A 14,236-nucleotide genomic window follows, 5' to 3' on the forward strand; every position below is an offset into this window, starting at 1 on the left:
TTGGCAGTAGTGTATATCACTGACATCATAAGGGTGGCACCAATATTACTATGGCATAACATCTGGACCAATCCGGCCACCTCCCTTAATAGAATGATAATAGAGGATTGTCTACAAAGTGAGGGAGTAAAAAATGTCAAGTGGTTCTCCTATATTAAGAGCTTTGTAAATGACATAGGCCACCCAGAATATTTCCAAAATCCCTTATCTTTGGATCTGGTGTCGAGGACAACCTTAAAAAAGGCTTTGATGGAGCATTTGGAAATTAAGAGATGGGGTAATGAGAGGAAAAAAATAACAGTAAAAAATCACGATGCTGTTATCCTCCATAATAGTATCCAGCTCTATCTCTTAATAGTTCAGCCTTTTTATGACCGTAGACTACTAACTTACTTCAGGTTGGAAACATTTTTTAGGATAATTATGCTTCCAATATGTAAGGAAAGGTCCAAGGAGAAAGAATTCTGCCCATGTGACATGTCTTCCTTTCAGTCTAATATTAATTTTACCTTTTACTGTACCTTTTACGCACATCCAAGGAGACAAATTTTAAGGCCCCTATTGCGTACATGGGGAGTCCGAAAGGCCTGTGAGGCTTATAATAAATTGCGTTGTTTGGCCGATTACCACACAATTACAACAGTAACGGCTTTTCTGAAAGTAGTACTAAGATTACGACGCTCAATCGTATTTGATTAACTGGCCTCCCATCCCAAAGTTTTAATTTATTTTGTGTAGTTTGTGTAGTTTGATAGGTGGTCTTGCTATTTTAATTTAGATACTAAATTTTTTAATGAATTATTATGTATTTTTATGACTTGACGTGTTATCATGATGAAATTCAAATAGATGTATTTTATTGTATGCTTTTATGAACTGTTTTTACAATTTGAATAAAGCTTTTTGAACGAACAACTGGAAGGTCCCACTGTCCGCCAGTAATTCAGTCGCGACTGGGCCCTGGATCCCCGGCGTCGCGTAGTTCGCCGCCGCAGAGGGGCAGGATCGCGGATGAGCGCGAGGCACCGCTCGCCGGTTCAGTGGCAGTTTTCTCCCGTTGTAGAGGCACGTTCCGGGAGATCTTGGTATCGGAGCGATTGCACGACGAGGCGAACTTGTTTCCGTTGCAGACAGGGCGCTGAACACCGGTCAGGATGATGTTTAGGATCGTTATAGGCTCAACCAGGCGAGAGCCTCACTACAGTGCGGCCATCTTGGTCCGGCGCCACCTAGCGCCCCCTTCTTCCACATACCAATACATCCTGCACACAGGAAATATCTCAGGTTTTCCATACAAAATCAGCACTACCAGTTCAAGGTACTACCTTTCGGGGTGACAACAGCCCCCAGGGTGTTTACCAAGTGCCTAGCGACGGTAGCGGCGCACCTGAGGAGAAACCATGTCCACGTCTACCCCTATCTGGATGACTGGCTCATCCAAGCAAAGTCAGTCCAGCAATGTGCCAGCCACATGTCTCGCACTATTCACCTCCTGCACAGCCTCGGATTCTCATTAAACTACGCGAAGTCTCATCTCCAACCCGCTCACCAACAACAGTACCTAGGAGCGACGATAGACACTCTGGTAGCAAAGGCACAGCCAAACTCAGCAAGAATCAACAGTATTCAATTACTGATTCAAAAATTCAGACCCCAACACTCGCTCCCAGCACGGGTGATTATGCAGTTGATAGGCATGATGGCCTCCTGCATCTTCATAGTCCCTCATGCGAGACTACACATGCGTCCGCTTCAGGAGTGCCTAGCACGGCAGTGGAACCAGGCTCAAGGACAATTAAAAGACCTAGTGTTGGTGACCGATCGCGCATACAACTCTCTGCATTGGTGGAACCCACAAAACCTTTGCAGGGGACGACCGTTTCAAGGGCCTGTACCACAAATAGTGCTGACGACGGACGCATCTCTTCTCGGCTGGGGAGCGCATGTCCTCCATTACAAAGTACAGGGACTATGGACGACACAGCAAAAGACGCACATCAACCTGTTGGAACTGATGGCAATCTTCATGGCAATGAAGGCGTTCAAGGTACATTTGTGCAACAAAGTCGTGTTGATCCGGACGGACAACATGACTGCCATGTACTACATACAGAAGCAGGGAGGGACACACTCTCTACAGTTGTCACATCTAGCGCAAAGCATGTGGAAGTGGGCCATTCAGAGGAACATATTCCTCATGGCCGAACACCTCCCAGGCAGGGACAACCAGATGGCGGATCTGCTCAGCAGACACAGCCACCAAATGCACGATTGGGAGATACATCCCTCAATGCTACAACCGTACTTCCAGCAGTGGGGTCACCCAGAGATAGACCTGTGGCAGCTTATCTTCAGAACAGGCAACACCTTTCCCTCCTCAGAGTACCTGCTATTAAAGCTTTTATGAAGGGACTCAAACGAGTGATTCCTCCAAGACACCCACCTTCACCTGTATGGAACCTCAACGTAGTTCTAACCAGACTGATGGGACCACCTTTTGAGCCTCTACACTCGTGTGAGATTCAATTCCTAACGTGGAAAGTGGCTTTCTTAGTGGCGATTACATCACTTAGGAGAGTTAGTGAGCTACAAGCCCTAACTATTCAGGAGCCATTCATACAAATTCATGCAAATAGGGTAGTGCTACGTACAAACCCTAAATTATGCCAAAGGTGGTATCTCAGTTTCACAACAATCAGACTATCGAACTGCCAGTGTTCTTCCCAAATCCAGATTCAGTGACAGAAAGAGTTCTACATACCCTGGATGTTAAAAGAGCTCTCCTGTACTATATAGACAGAACAAAACCTTTCAGGAAAACTAAACAACTGTTTGTTGCCTTTTCACCACAGCACAAAGGCAGCCCCATTTCAAAATCAGGTATAGCCAGATGGATTGTTAAGTGCATACAAATTTGTTATCACAAAGCTAAATGCACATTGACAGTTCCCCCAAGAGCGCATTCCACACGCAAGTTAGGGGCATCCATGGCTTTCCTGGGAAACATTCCTCTAGAAGACAGATGTAGAGCAGCACCTTGGACTACCATACATACATTTACCAAACCCTACTGCGTAGATATACACTCCAAACAGCAAGCAGCTGTAGGACAGGCTGTACACGAGACTCTTTTTTTCAAGCTGCTGCAGCTGGCACAGGCAACCACCGCTAGGGGAGAGACTGCTATACATTCTAAGCACAGATATGAATTCAGCAGCCCACATGCCTCGAACGGAATATGCTACTTACCAGTATGCATCTGTTCTTGGAATGTAGGGCTGCTGACATTCATATCGCCCTCCCTCCTCCCCTGTGCCTGTCGCAGCTGTAGCACTCAGAATTATTCTATAGCATGGACATCACTTACTGTATCATACTCCATCCCTACCACAATGGCTAAAAACAATCTGAGGGGGAGGAGCCACCTATCTCGTGATACTTCGAAGACTCTTCCAGGATAACAATGTGCAATCATCCGGACCCAACACTAGGCGGCGATCTATGCACAGATATGAATGTCAGCAGCCCTACATGCCAAGAACAGATGCATACTGGTAAGTAGCATATTCCTTTTTTGGCCTACAATTTATAGACTTTTGTTGCAATTGGTGTTGCAATATTTAGCAATGCCAATAGCTCAAACTTAATTAAAGCGAGACCTATTGCATTGCAAATGCTTGTTTATCTGGTGGTTCCGCGTTGGGGTGCGGAAAATTTTCCTGAAGAAAACTGACGTAGGCGCGCCGGGGGAGTGTCTTATATGACCTCGCTGATGTCACGTACACGGACGACGCCTGGGTGGAGTCGCGTGATGTCGCCCGCCCCCCCCCTGGTGCGCAGGAATGCTGTGGCAAAAAAGGTTCCAGATCCAGTCTCACTCCTCTGGATAATTCTACGTGAAGGAATCTGCGGCTAGTAGTTTCTACCAGAGATATCATTACCGAAGGTAAGTAACTCGTATGTCAGTTCATCCTCTATGCACTACCTTTTTGCCTGACAAACTGGTGCTTAGGATGATGCATTCTTTTTCCTGAAAGTGGTGTAACCTTTCTACGTGGAGCTGCGCCTCCCACTTCTTATATTATTATTTTTGTTTACTAAATCAATATAAAGAGGAGAGATTACACTGGTTGGATTAATTGTGGGTCCCTATTTTCCCCATTCATGGATGTTCAGCTCTCTACTGGGTTCCTAGTGCGAAGAAAGGAAACACAGTCCAGAAATAGACCTTGTGCCTATAAATAGATTTCTACATCAAACTATGTTTAGAAGAAAACAGATCTTGAGTTCTTTCGGACTCATTCCTCCATAACAAAAGCTGCAACTACTGCTTTAGCTTCGGTGTTCCGTTTCTTTTTAAATCTACCAGGCAACCATGTGGTTTTCTGTCCATACTTGCATCCTGTACTACTGAATTAATTCAGAAGTCTGGAAAGAGTCTTTTTACCTTTTGTGGTCATTGTGGTCTAAAGTCCGCTCCTCACATCCATTTTCTTGAGGGGGAATTGCTTTGGTATTGATTCACAACGTGGAATCTTCAGCTAGAAATACCTATTAGAAAATAACTTGCATGCTAATATTTTTTTTCTGGTGGTCACTCTATGTAACTGCAGATTCCTTATCACCTGCCCTCCAACCCATTTTCAGGCATGAATGTTTGAGTATTAATGTGGTCCCAAGTTAGCCTTTGTAGACTGCATGTGAAAGCTCAATTCTCTTAGCTACGTTCCACTTTCTTGGGCATGGAATGTCTTATTACTTACCGGTAATCTTCATTACCCCGATTAGGGTCCTCCCCGTGCCAGTATTTACTACGTGAGACAGTCCTGCCTCCACCCAGCCAATCAAAACGCCAGAAATACAAAGTTCGAAGGTTACATGAGCCCCTCCCACCCACTGCAATTCCTGTTATCAACAAGACTCGGACACAAACACAGCGGGAGGGAAGGAGGGAAGAGGACTGGGACGGGGAGGACCCTAATCGGGGTAATGAAGTTACCGGTAAAGTAATAAGACACTACCCCCTCATGGGTCCTCCACGTCCCAGTCCTTACTACCTGAGGATCGCACAAGCTGAGAACCAAGAAGAAAAAACGCAGGACACCAGGGATCCATGCAAAAGTACAAAACTTTAAACAACAAAGTATCAACGAACAGCAGTGACAAGACGCCAAAAGAAATCGTCAGAAGAGGCAAGTAAAACATCAAGCCGAGAATGCCGCACAAAAGTGTGACGGGACCGCCAAATGGTCGCCCCAAAAATCTCCTGGATAGAGACCCCGCCGCCTCAGCACAGGAAGCAGACACAGAACCCACAGGAGACAACAGAGCAGGAGAAACCTGAGACTGCAGCGAACGTTGAAGGCTAATCCGAAGAGCCCTGCGAACACCCAATGAAGGGGAACAGGAGAAACCCCCTCAGAAGGCAAAACAGGAAGCAACACCTCCGGCCGCAAAAGGAAACTCGAAGAAACAGGCAGGAAAGCCGGATTAAGCCGCAAAACAACTCAAACCTGCAGAAACTGCAAAGAAGGAAACAAAACAAGCAAGGCACCCAACCGACAAGCGGAAGTGCAGGCCAGCAAAAAAGCCACCGCAGCGGACAACAAAAACAAGTCCACCACTAACAAGGGCACGAAAAGGGCAACCGCAGACCCTGCAAAAGAGCAGGCAAAGCCCCAAGACGAGCACAGGAGAGCCCGGACAATGAAGCATAAAGCTCTGAAGAAGCAGACTCAACAAAGGGCAACAAACACAAAGGAAACTCCAAAGCCCTGACAAGCACAAACCGCTGTCAATGAGCAGACAAAGTAGAAGGGGAAAAAGCCCAACTACAAACCCAAGCTGGAGAATCCAGTACAGAAACAGGAACCCCAGTACGGATTCCGACCAAGAGAAGAGCACCAGGAAAATAAATAGCCCCAAAGTGCATCACAGCTCCAAAGAGCAGAAGGTCAACGCGACCAACACACGCCACAGGCCACAACAGAAGAACAGCCCAAAGACGCTAAAGATATCCGCTCAAAAGTCAGGCCATCAGAAGCACGCGACAAAGATAGGGCAAAGACAGCTGCGGACCCAGAAGCACTGCTGGAGTCAAGGGAGGCTGGCCAAATCTGACTCCCACCAGCAACAGCAGGAGCGGAAACCAAAGACAGCGTGGCCAACCCAACAACTCCTGCACCCCGCCCCCCCCCGCACCTCCGCAGAACCCCCGGGAGGACAACAGGAGGGAAGGCATACAGAAAACCCGAAGGCCAATAGGCATTGCGGTGCGGTGGGTGGGAGGGGCTTATGTAACCTTCGAACTTTGCATTTCTGGCGTTTTGATTGGCTGGGTGGAGGCAACTGCCTCACGTAGTAAGGACTGTGACTGAGAGGACACATGAGGGGGTAATGTATAGGGGTGCACAGTTGGCACCTTTATACAGCTCATTGTCATCATGGAGGATGAAGGTGTCACCAGTGTAGATCCAGGCCAGTATATGGGGAAATTAATAAGAGGATGATCTGTCACTTAACAGAGCATCCACCAAAAAGCAAGCTACCTATAAGGTAATTAACTAATTAAAGTTGCCTTGTCCTTTTGACAAGCTGTTTCATAACACTATGTTAAAAAACCATTTACAAAGCATATTGTTCTGACCTAGCATTTCGTCATTCAAAATTTCAAATATATTTGTGTTAATATTGTTTCTTTCCTCAGTTTATTCATCCTGTGATGATCATGTTTAACCTGTGCCTTAAATTGACTCAATGAAATCTGTAAAGGTGCTATGACTTCATCTTTTTTTCTTTTTCTTTTCAGATCAGGAGGCCTTACTTTCATGTAAAGCCATTAGAGAGGGCCCAACTGATCAACTGGCGTGACTACCTTGACTTTGAAATCTCCCACGGTTCACATTCTCGCACGATTGTGCTGTTTGAGCGCTGTGTTATTGCCTGTGCCCTCTATGAAGAGTTTTGGCTGAAGGTGAGCTTCCCAGGTGCAAACCTATTTCGAGTGGTGCCCCTAAACCTTCAAAGCCTACTCTGAAATGATGGGTTTTGTAAAGCTGATATTGTTTATCATTATTCTCCTATTTGAGTATACTGCTTTGTGAGATATGACATTATGTTACAGTTGCTTCTCACACAACTGTACTCTGATGGGGTCACCACTCAATGGTCTTCAATTGTTAAAGTATGGTTTTCCATCATGGGATTTTCTTATAAACATTTCTACTCAAGTGCAAGTTGGTTAAACATATTATTTAAACATAGACCTCTGTCTGACTTTAAAATCAAAGATAATCCTAATATTCACAATTACATGTTTGTATTAGTCTTTTCTTTAACAATGGAAGATAGGAATGCAAAAGTAACAACAGTCACTGTAGCATATATTCTATTCAGTCAGTTGAATGAAATGGGGAGCGAGAAGTAAAAAATAAACAGATGGGAAGAAAAGGACTCCAGTATTCAATACTATAGATTATATAAGGCAGCTAAATACCTCTTAACAGCCAAAATGGAGTACTATGCCCACTAGCCACTTTTCTTTTTTTTGTTTTCTTGCAAGGGTCTCTGAGCACAGGTGCTGTCTTTCACTGACTGAGATTTTTCATAAGCAGTACCCCTGCGTGCCTGTATGTGGTGTCGTCCGCACCGGAAGTGACATCACAGTATCTATATAAGCACCACCCAGGCGCTTTCACGTGCAATCCTTTCTTCCAGCACCAGTCAGCACTGACTCGGAAAAGGGCTACCCCTATTTTGTCTTTTGATCTGCGTTTTTCGACGTTTTGTCGACTGCTTTTGAGGTCTTAACTCCTGGTGTGTCAAGATGTCTTCACGCAGGGTGGGGTTTTTGTCCTGCGACACCTGTCACTGACTGATGTCAGTGTCAGACCCGCACCTTTTCTATCTGTGGTGCCAAGAGCGCAACCAGAATACCAACTCTTGCTCCGATTGCTAGGCCATGGCCCTGAAGGCGTTGAGTGAACAGTTCCTGAAGCTGCTGGCAGCCCGGCATGCGTTTCCACGGAAGTCAAGGTTCTGGTCAAAGAGAAGGTCACTAGAGCGTTTGCCTAGCCCGAAGTCCTCTTTCTCCCATTTGAAATCCTCTGGAGACTCTGGTAGGAGGCACAAGAAAAAGAGTAAGAAGTTGAAATGCCATTTGACTTCTCGTCCGTCACCTGACGAGACAAGGGAGCCTCAGCATTCTCTGTCTCGTTCCCCAGAACCTGTGCCTGGTCTTGCTCCATGCCTCCCCGGATTTCTGAAGGCCGTAGCGACCACCGCCCAACTAAAAAAGCTCTGTGATGCCATGTGCCTCATATAGACGGTCTGACCCGGTTGATGCGCCTTCGGGCCCTTGGGCTCAGTAGGGACCCCACCTGGTTGCGTGCAGGTGGTTCCGGTGGGACACCAGGGATCAATTCCTATATCTTGTCCGATGCCAGTTGTGCCATCTTGACCTTCCTCGATGCTCCTGGCACCGCCATCACCATTGTCATCCTGACTCTGACACAGAGCTGGATGGGCGTCACACAGCGCCGACTCTGATAGGAGCCGTGCCTCCTAAAATAGAGCCTGAGCCTTATTCTCCTGGGCTAGGCCTCGGGGAAGACTGGGCATGGTTGCTGAACCCTTTAGAATACCAGCACTATAAGGAAGAATAGAGTATAGACTGGTGTGTGGAACCGGGTGAGTCAAGCAGCCTGGATCCTACTCCAGATTCTGGTCTGCTTTCTCCCCCTACAGTGGCTACAGAGGAGGAAGAGTCTTACGCAGGGGCGGTATGTAGGGCAGCTGAGGTCCTTGACCTTCAGCTACCCTCCTGTCAAGACTAATCTTTTGACTGAGGTGCTACGACCAGGAGTCTCCATGTCAGAAACCCCACTCCCATTCAATGACATTTTTCTGCGTACCTGGTCCAAACCCAGAACAGGGGCTCCTGGAAATGGGATGATTTCCCGCCATCGCCTGACGCAACACCTTACCCCTGAGAGCTTGGTGGTCCAAGATTGCACCTCCCAAGGCACTTTCCCTATCGCCCCCCCAGATAGGGAGTCCAAGAGGCTGGATTCATTTGGGAAGATGTTTTCCTCCACCAGCCTGGCATTGCGGTCCATGAACTGCATGCCTTTTGGGCTGTTACTCCCACACTTTGTGGGATACAGCTGTGCAAGGCCTGCCACAGGTCCTGGAGGAGGCCTGGGCTGTACTCTCCCAACCTGTCACTGATGTGAGAGACGCTGGAAAGTTCACTTCGAAGCAGACTTGACGCAACCAATTTACTAACAGAGCACTTTCCACAACAGTGGCCCTTAGGCTCAATGCCTGGCTGAGGACAACTGGCTTTTTGGTGGATGTTCAAGCTTTCCTTATGGCCATGCCCCCCTCTTCTGAGACTAAACAGATTCAGCGCTCGAGTGCTTTAAGGATTCTTGTGCTGCAGCCAGGCCTTTCGGCCTCTCTGCAGCCCCACGTCCACCCCAATCTGCCTGTTTGCTCCTTTTGTGTCTACGGAAGGGGCTTCCAGCTTCGCCAATACCCGCCCAGCCACCGCGTATGCTCCTTAGCCTCTGCATGGATGAGGGCGCTCTACTCACAGACCTCGTGGGTCAGGTGGCCAGCGGTTTGGTCACGCCCACCCCCCACTTCACCATCTCCAAACCCTCCTAGGCTGCCCCACTGACAGTCCATAACATCGGACAGGTGTGTTTTGCATATTGTCCAAAGGGGCTACTTCTTCCGATTGGCTGACGAAAATCGTCTGTCTGTTCTCAGTGAAGAGGTCACGGTTCTCTTGCCCAAGGGAACCCTAGAGAGGGTTCTGGTGCCAGGAGTAGGCTAGGATTGTTATTAGCCCTACTTTCTTGTAAATAAAAAGGGCAAGGGACTTCATCCTATCCTCCATCTTCGAACTCTCAATCTCTTACACAAAAAGGAGAAATTCAAAACGCTCATGTTGGCTCAGGTCTCGTCTGCTCTGGACCCAGGAAACTGGATGGTGGTGTTGGACTTGCAGGATGCTTGTTTTTAGGTCTCGTGGCGTTAAGCGCGCGAAAGCGCGGTCTCGCCAGAGACCTATTGTGGCTGGCTCTGCTTCCCAGGAGACAGGAGAAGGGCATGCGCGAGCTCTGGAAGGGGATCTGCGCGCAGACTGAAACACACACGCGCGCACACCCATCTCCTGTCTCCACTGCAAGCCTGCTGGTTACTTTCACTGTCCCTCCCCCCACCAATCATCGGGCTCTTTTTACACACGCATGCATACATACACAAACACACGCGCACACACACAGGCACATGCACACACAGGCACATGCACACACAGACACACGCGTACACACGCGCACACACACACACACACACACACACACACACACACACACACACACACACACACACACACACACGCGCACACACACACACACGCGCACACACACACACACGCGCACACACACACACGCGCACACACACACACGCGCACACACAGGCACACAGGCACACAGGCACACACACACACACAGGCACACACACACACACAGGCACACACACACACACAGGCACACACACACACACACAGGCACACACACACACAGGCACACACACACACACAGGCACACACACACCCACTCACACACACACACAGGCACACACACACAGGCACACACACACACAGACACACACACAGACAAACTCGCACGCACACGCGCGCGCACACATCCTCCCCCCTCAGACTCCACTCACCGGCTTCTTTTCGCGTGTCCTTCTCTCCCTCGGCAGGCAGCGGGTCATTCTCAGCAGCAGGCGGGACTCTCCACGAGCACGGGAGCCCCGCTAGCTGCCACGCAAACTTCCGGCTAACGGGCACAGGAGCGCTTCAGCACAGGAGCGCGGGGTAGGCTCCCGTTTGCTTCCTGTCTTTTTGCGGCCCCGCCCCCGTCCCAACACAGTAAGTAAGTAATCTTTATTTTGTACATGATTAATTAAAAAAATCTTTACAAAAATATAAAACACCAAAAGGAACATTAAAAACAATTTATAATTAAACTTAAAAAGGTACGAGATTTACTGGGATCAGTTCAAGGTTGTCCTCAGGGCCTAATAAAGTTCTTCAAATGCTATTCAGTCTTTTTCTTATAGGTCAAAGAACTTCACAACCTGGCAATTCAGTTTGATGTTACTGGTGGTAAAGCATAGTTTGACTGCCTGCCTGCAGGTCCGAACAGCATGTGATTTAAAAGATGGTAGCAAAAGGTTATACCTCAAATCCCTTCATCTAGGGTATATACAAATCACATGAACAATGTCCTCCTTACCGGACTTACACAGGCGACACTGTTGCGAAGAGTGTATTCTCTCCGAGGGGGGAAGGTGTGGCAGTATCTGGATTACACCAAGGCGTAATTTTAGAAACTTTTTTGACTTTTATTTTCATCCCGGTATTGAGGTATGCTTGTGGCTGTATTTTGCCATAATTACCCTGGGTTGTCCATCCATGCGCTCTGTTTGCAAAGTCCTTCTTGTCTTCAATTGCTGAGATAATACGTGCTGATTTTTTGTCTAATTTTTTGAAGGACTGGAGATCTATAGACGTTTCCCAGATTTCAGTCAAACCTAGAACTTCAATTGGTTCAAATAAGTAGTCTCTAGGCAACGAATTACGATGCCGGAGTAACTCTTCTCATGCGTTGGCATTTAGGGAGTCGACCTCTGCATTGCGAATCTTGCGCCAACTGGCTACATACGCACTCCGCCTTTCTAATGTTTGTTTAAGGATGCCAAATTCTAATCGAATCTGAGCAGGAGAGGCATATTTAGGAAGATTAAAAATAGCCCTAAAGGAGTTGGCTGTGACTGTGTCCAGCAGTGCGGCATCCTTCCCATGAAGAGATTCACTCCTGTATGTCAGCGTTGGTTGTAGTTTCACACGCAGGACTCTAAGGAAGGGTTTGAAAGTTAGATCGGGGAGTTTGACCTTTAATGATTTTAATGAAAAATAAGTCATTGTGGCCTTCCCTCGGATGGAGTGAAGTTGTGCCCTAGACGTGTTATTTGAGTCCAGGAGAACCCCCAGATACTTGCATGTGGCTACCCGGTCAAGCTTTTCTCCATTCAAGTGCCAGCAAGGATTCCTTTTTCTCATATAATTCACCGTCATGACCTTTGACTTGTTAAAATTTATTTGAAGGGCATTCTTTGCTGAAAAAGCATAGACTGCGTTCAAGAGGTGCTGAAGGCCTATTGGCGAGCGGCTTATCAGCACCAGATCGTCCACGTATAACAGATTTGAAAGGGTCATTTTCCCTAACTTGGGTGCATGGTTGCAGCATTTATCGAGTTCTGCGGGTAAATCCACTAAAAAAAGGTTGAATAAGATGGGCGCTAGTAGGCACCCCTGCTTTAGTCCTTTTGTTGTCCTTTTGTCGTCCTTATCGGCTTCGAAAGATGTGTACCTGCCCCAAGTTTAATTTTAATCCAGGTATTGGAGTGGAGCAGTATTAGGATGTTTAGGAGACGTTTCGGAATACCCCAATTGTATAGTTTCTGCCAAAGTCTGTTGCGGTCCACATGGTCGAAGGCAGCAGTATAGTCGATGAACGTGAGGAATAAAGATGACTTGTTTGCTTTTGCTGCACCCATCAGGAGGGACAGTGCCATGATGTTAGTTGTGGTACATTGGCCTTTGCAGAAACCCGTTTGGTTAAGTGGGATGATGGCGTTTTCAGAGGCCCATGACGATAATTCCTCTAGGATGAGTCCTGCGAAGTATTTTGCTTCTACGTCTAGCAAGGCAATGAGACGAAAACTGTTTGGATGACTCTTGCTCCCATGTTTGTAGACCATCTCAACACAGGTTGCCTGGCTTCCTGTTCAAGCCGGGCTGCGGTTGTGACTTTTTATTATTTCATGCGACTAATTTTATGTTACCTCTGCAGCAAAGGAGGCATTTCAAGTAACAGATAAACCCAAGACGGATTTGAAATCCTTCCTCTCTAGCAATCTTAAGTATTTTTTTCAAACCGCTATCTTTTGAAGTGGTTTCCTTCTTCGATGAACTTGAGTTTTTTTGTTTTTTTTTGCTTTCCATGTTGATAATTGCACCTGGGAATGCGCGAGACCGTGACGCCTGCGACTCGTGCAGCTGTTTGTCTTCTGTGGAATCGCCAGTTCTGTTCTAGCGGCCAAGGGCTGGCTGCATGACAGGGTTTTACCATTCTCTCTATGTGCAAGCTAGTTAGTACAGGACCTTAGTGAGGTATGGGCGAAATGAGCCGCAAAAATGATGCGAGTTGTTAGGGACTGTTTGAAATCTCCGCAACATCTGTCGGCGTCAAACGACGGGTAAGTTGAAACCCTTCAAGCGTAGGGCCTGCTGCTGTCCAGTCACAGTCTTGGAATTATTTCGAATATTTCATTTAATATTGGTGACGTCTCTTCCATAGGAATATGATTGTAAAACTTTGTGTGTGCACAGATGTTCGGAGGGTAGTATATTTTTTTTAATTGTGTGGGGAGGGGCAATAACATAATAGAGGTGAAGCATAAGAAGGCACTTAGTGTGATATTAAATCATATTGAATGAGTTTTGTATTAGCAATTGTTTTCTTTTGAAAAATGCTGATAACATGGAACTGGGAGGCAGTAAGCAGTGTTTTCCCTCCATGTCATGCTGCACAATGGTGATAGCATGAAGCTAGACCTTTGCACTATAATCAGGGCCACTGGATGTAGGTGATTGTGCGGCGAGTATTTTGTTTTGTGCAAAATTGTAGATTTGCCTCATTTGCCACATAATCCATCATCTGCTGCATAATCGGAAGATTTTAGCAAAACACATTTTGTTTCTAGCCCAAATGTTCAAAAGTTACTAAATACTCAGCAACGCATGTTGCTGCGTAGTGGGAGGCCCTTTGCAAAAATTGACTGATGACTGTTGCTCTTTCTGTATTTTGGTGTTAAACTGCTACTAATGAGGTGCACAAAATGCCCAGACCGTGTCAACAAGTGTAAAACTGACAAACTAATGAAGTAATACTATCAGCTAATGCGTCCCATTATGCTGCACAATTTGCTTTTTCTTTCCGCATAATTTACACAATACTGCTGCATAATTTGGCCCTCCAATGCTGCATAATTTCAGTATCTCTGACTACAATGCTAAAGGTTTAATAGTGCAATGCTTTCAAATAACTTTTTATTTGGGTAACCTTTACTTTTGGTAACCTGGGATAAATCATTT

The 14,236-nt window shown here is 46.7% G+C and overlaps 1 protein-coding gene across 1 annotated transcript in view; it reads left to right on the forward strand.

Moving 5' to 3' along the window:
- Positions 1 to 14,236, forward strand: part of LOC147692246 (uncharacterized) — a 793,905-nt gene that overhangs the window by 320,638 nt on the left and 459,031 nt on the right. The window contains exon 8 of the mRNA XM_086938501.1: positions 6,809 to 6,973. Within this exon, the coding sequence (XP_086794627.1) occupies positions 6,809 to 6,973 (165 nt within the window). The remainder of the gene's footprint in view (positions 1 to 6,808; positions 6,974 to 14,236) is intronic.

Source organism: Lissotriton vulgaris, chromosome 9 (assembly GCF_964263255.1).
Source record: "Lissotriton vulgaris chromosome 9, aLisVul1.2, whole genome shotgun sequence".
Classification (NCBI taxonomy): Eukaryota; Metazoa; Chordata; class Amphibia; order Caudata; family Salamandridae; genus Lissotriton; species Lissotriton vulgaris.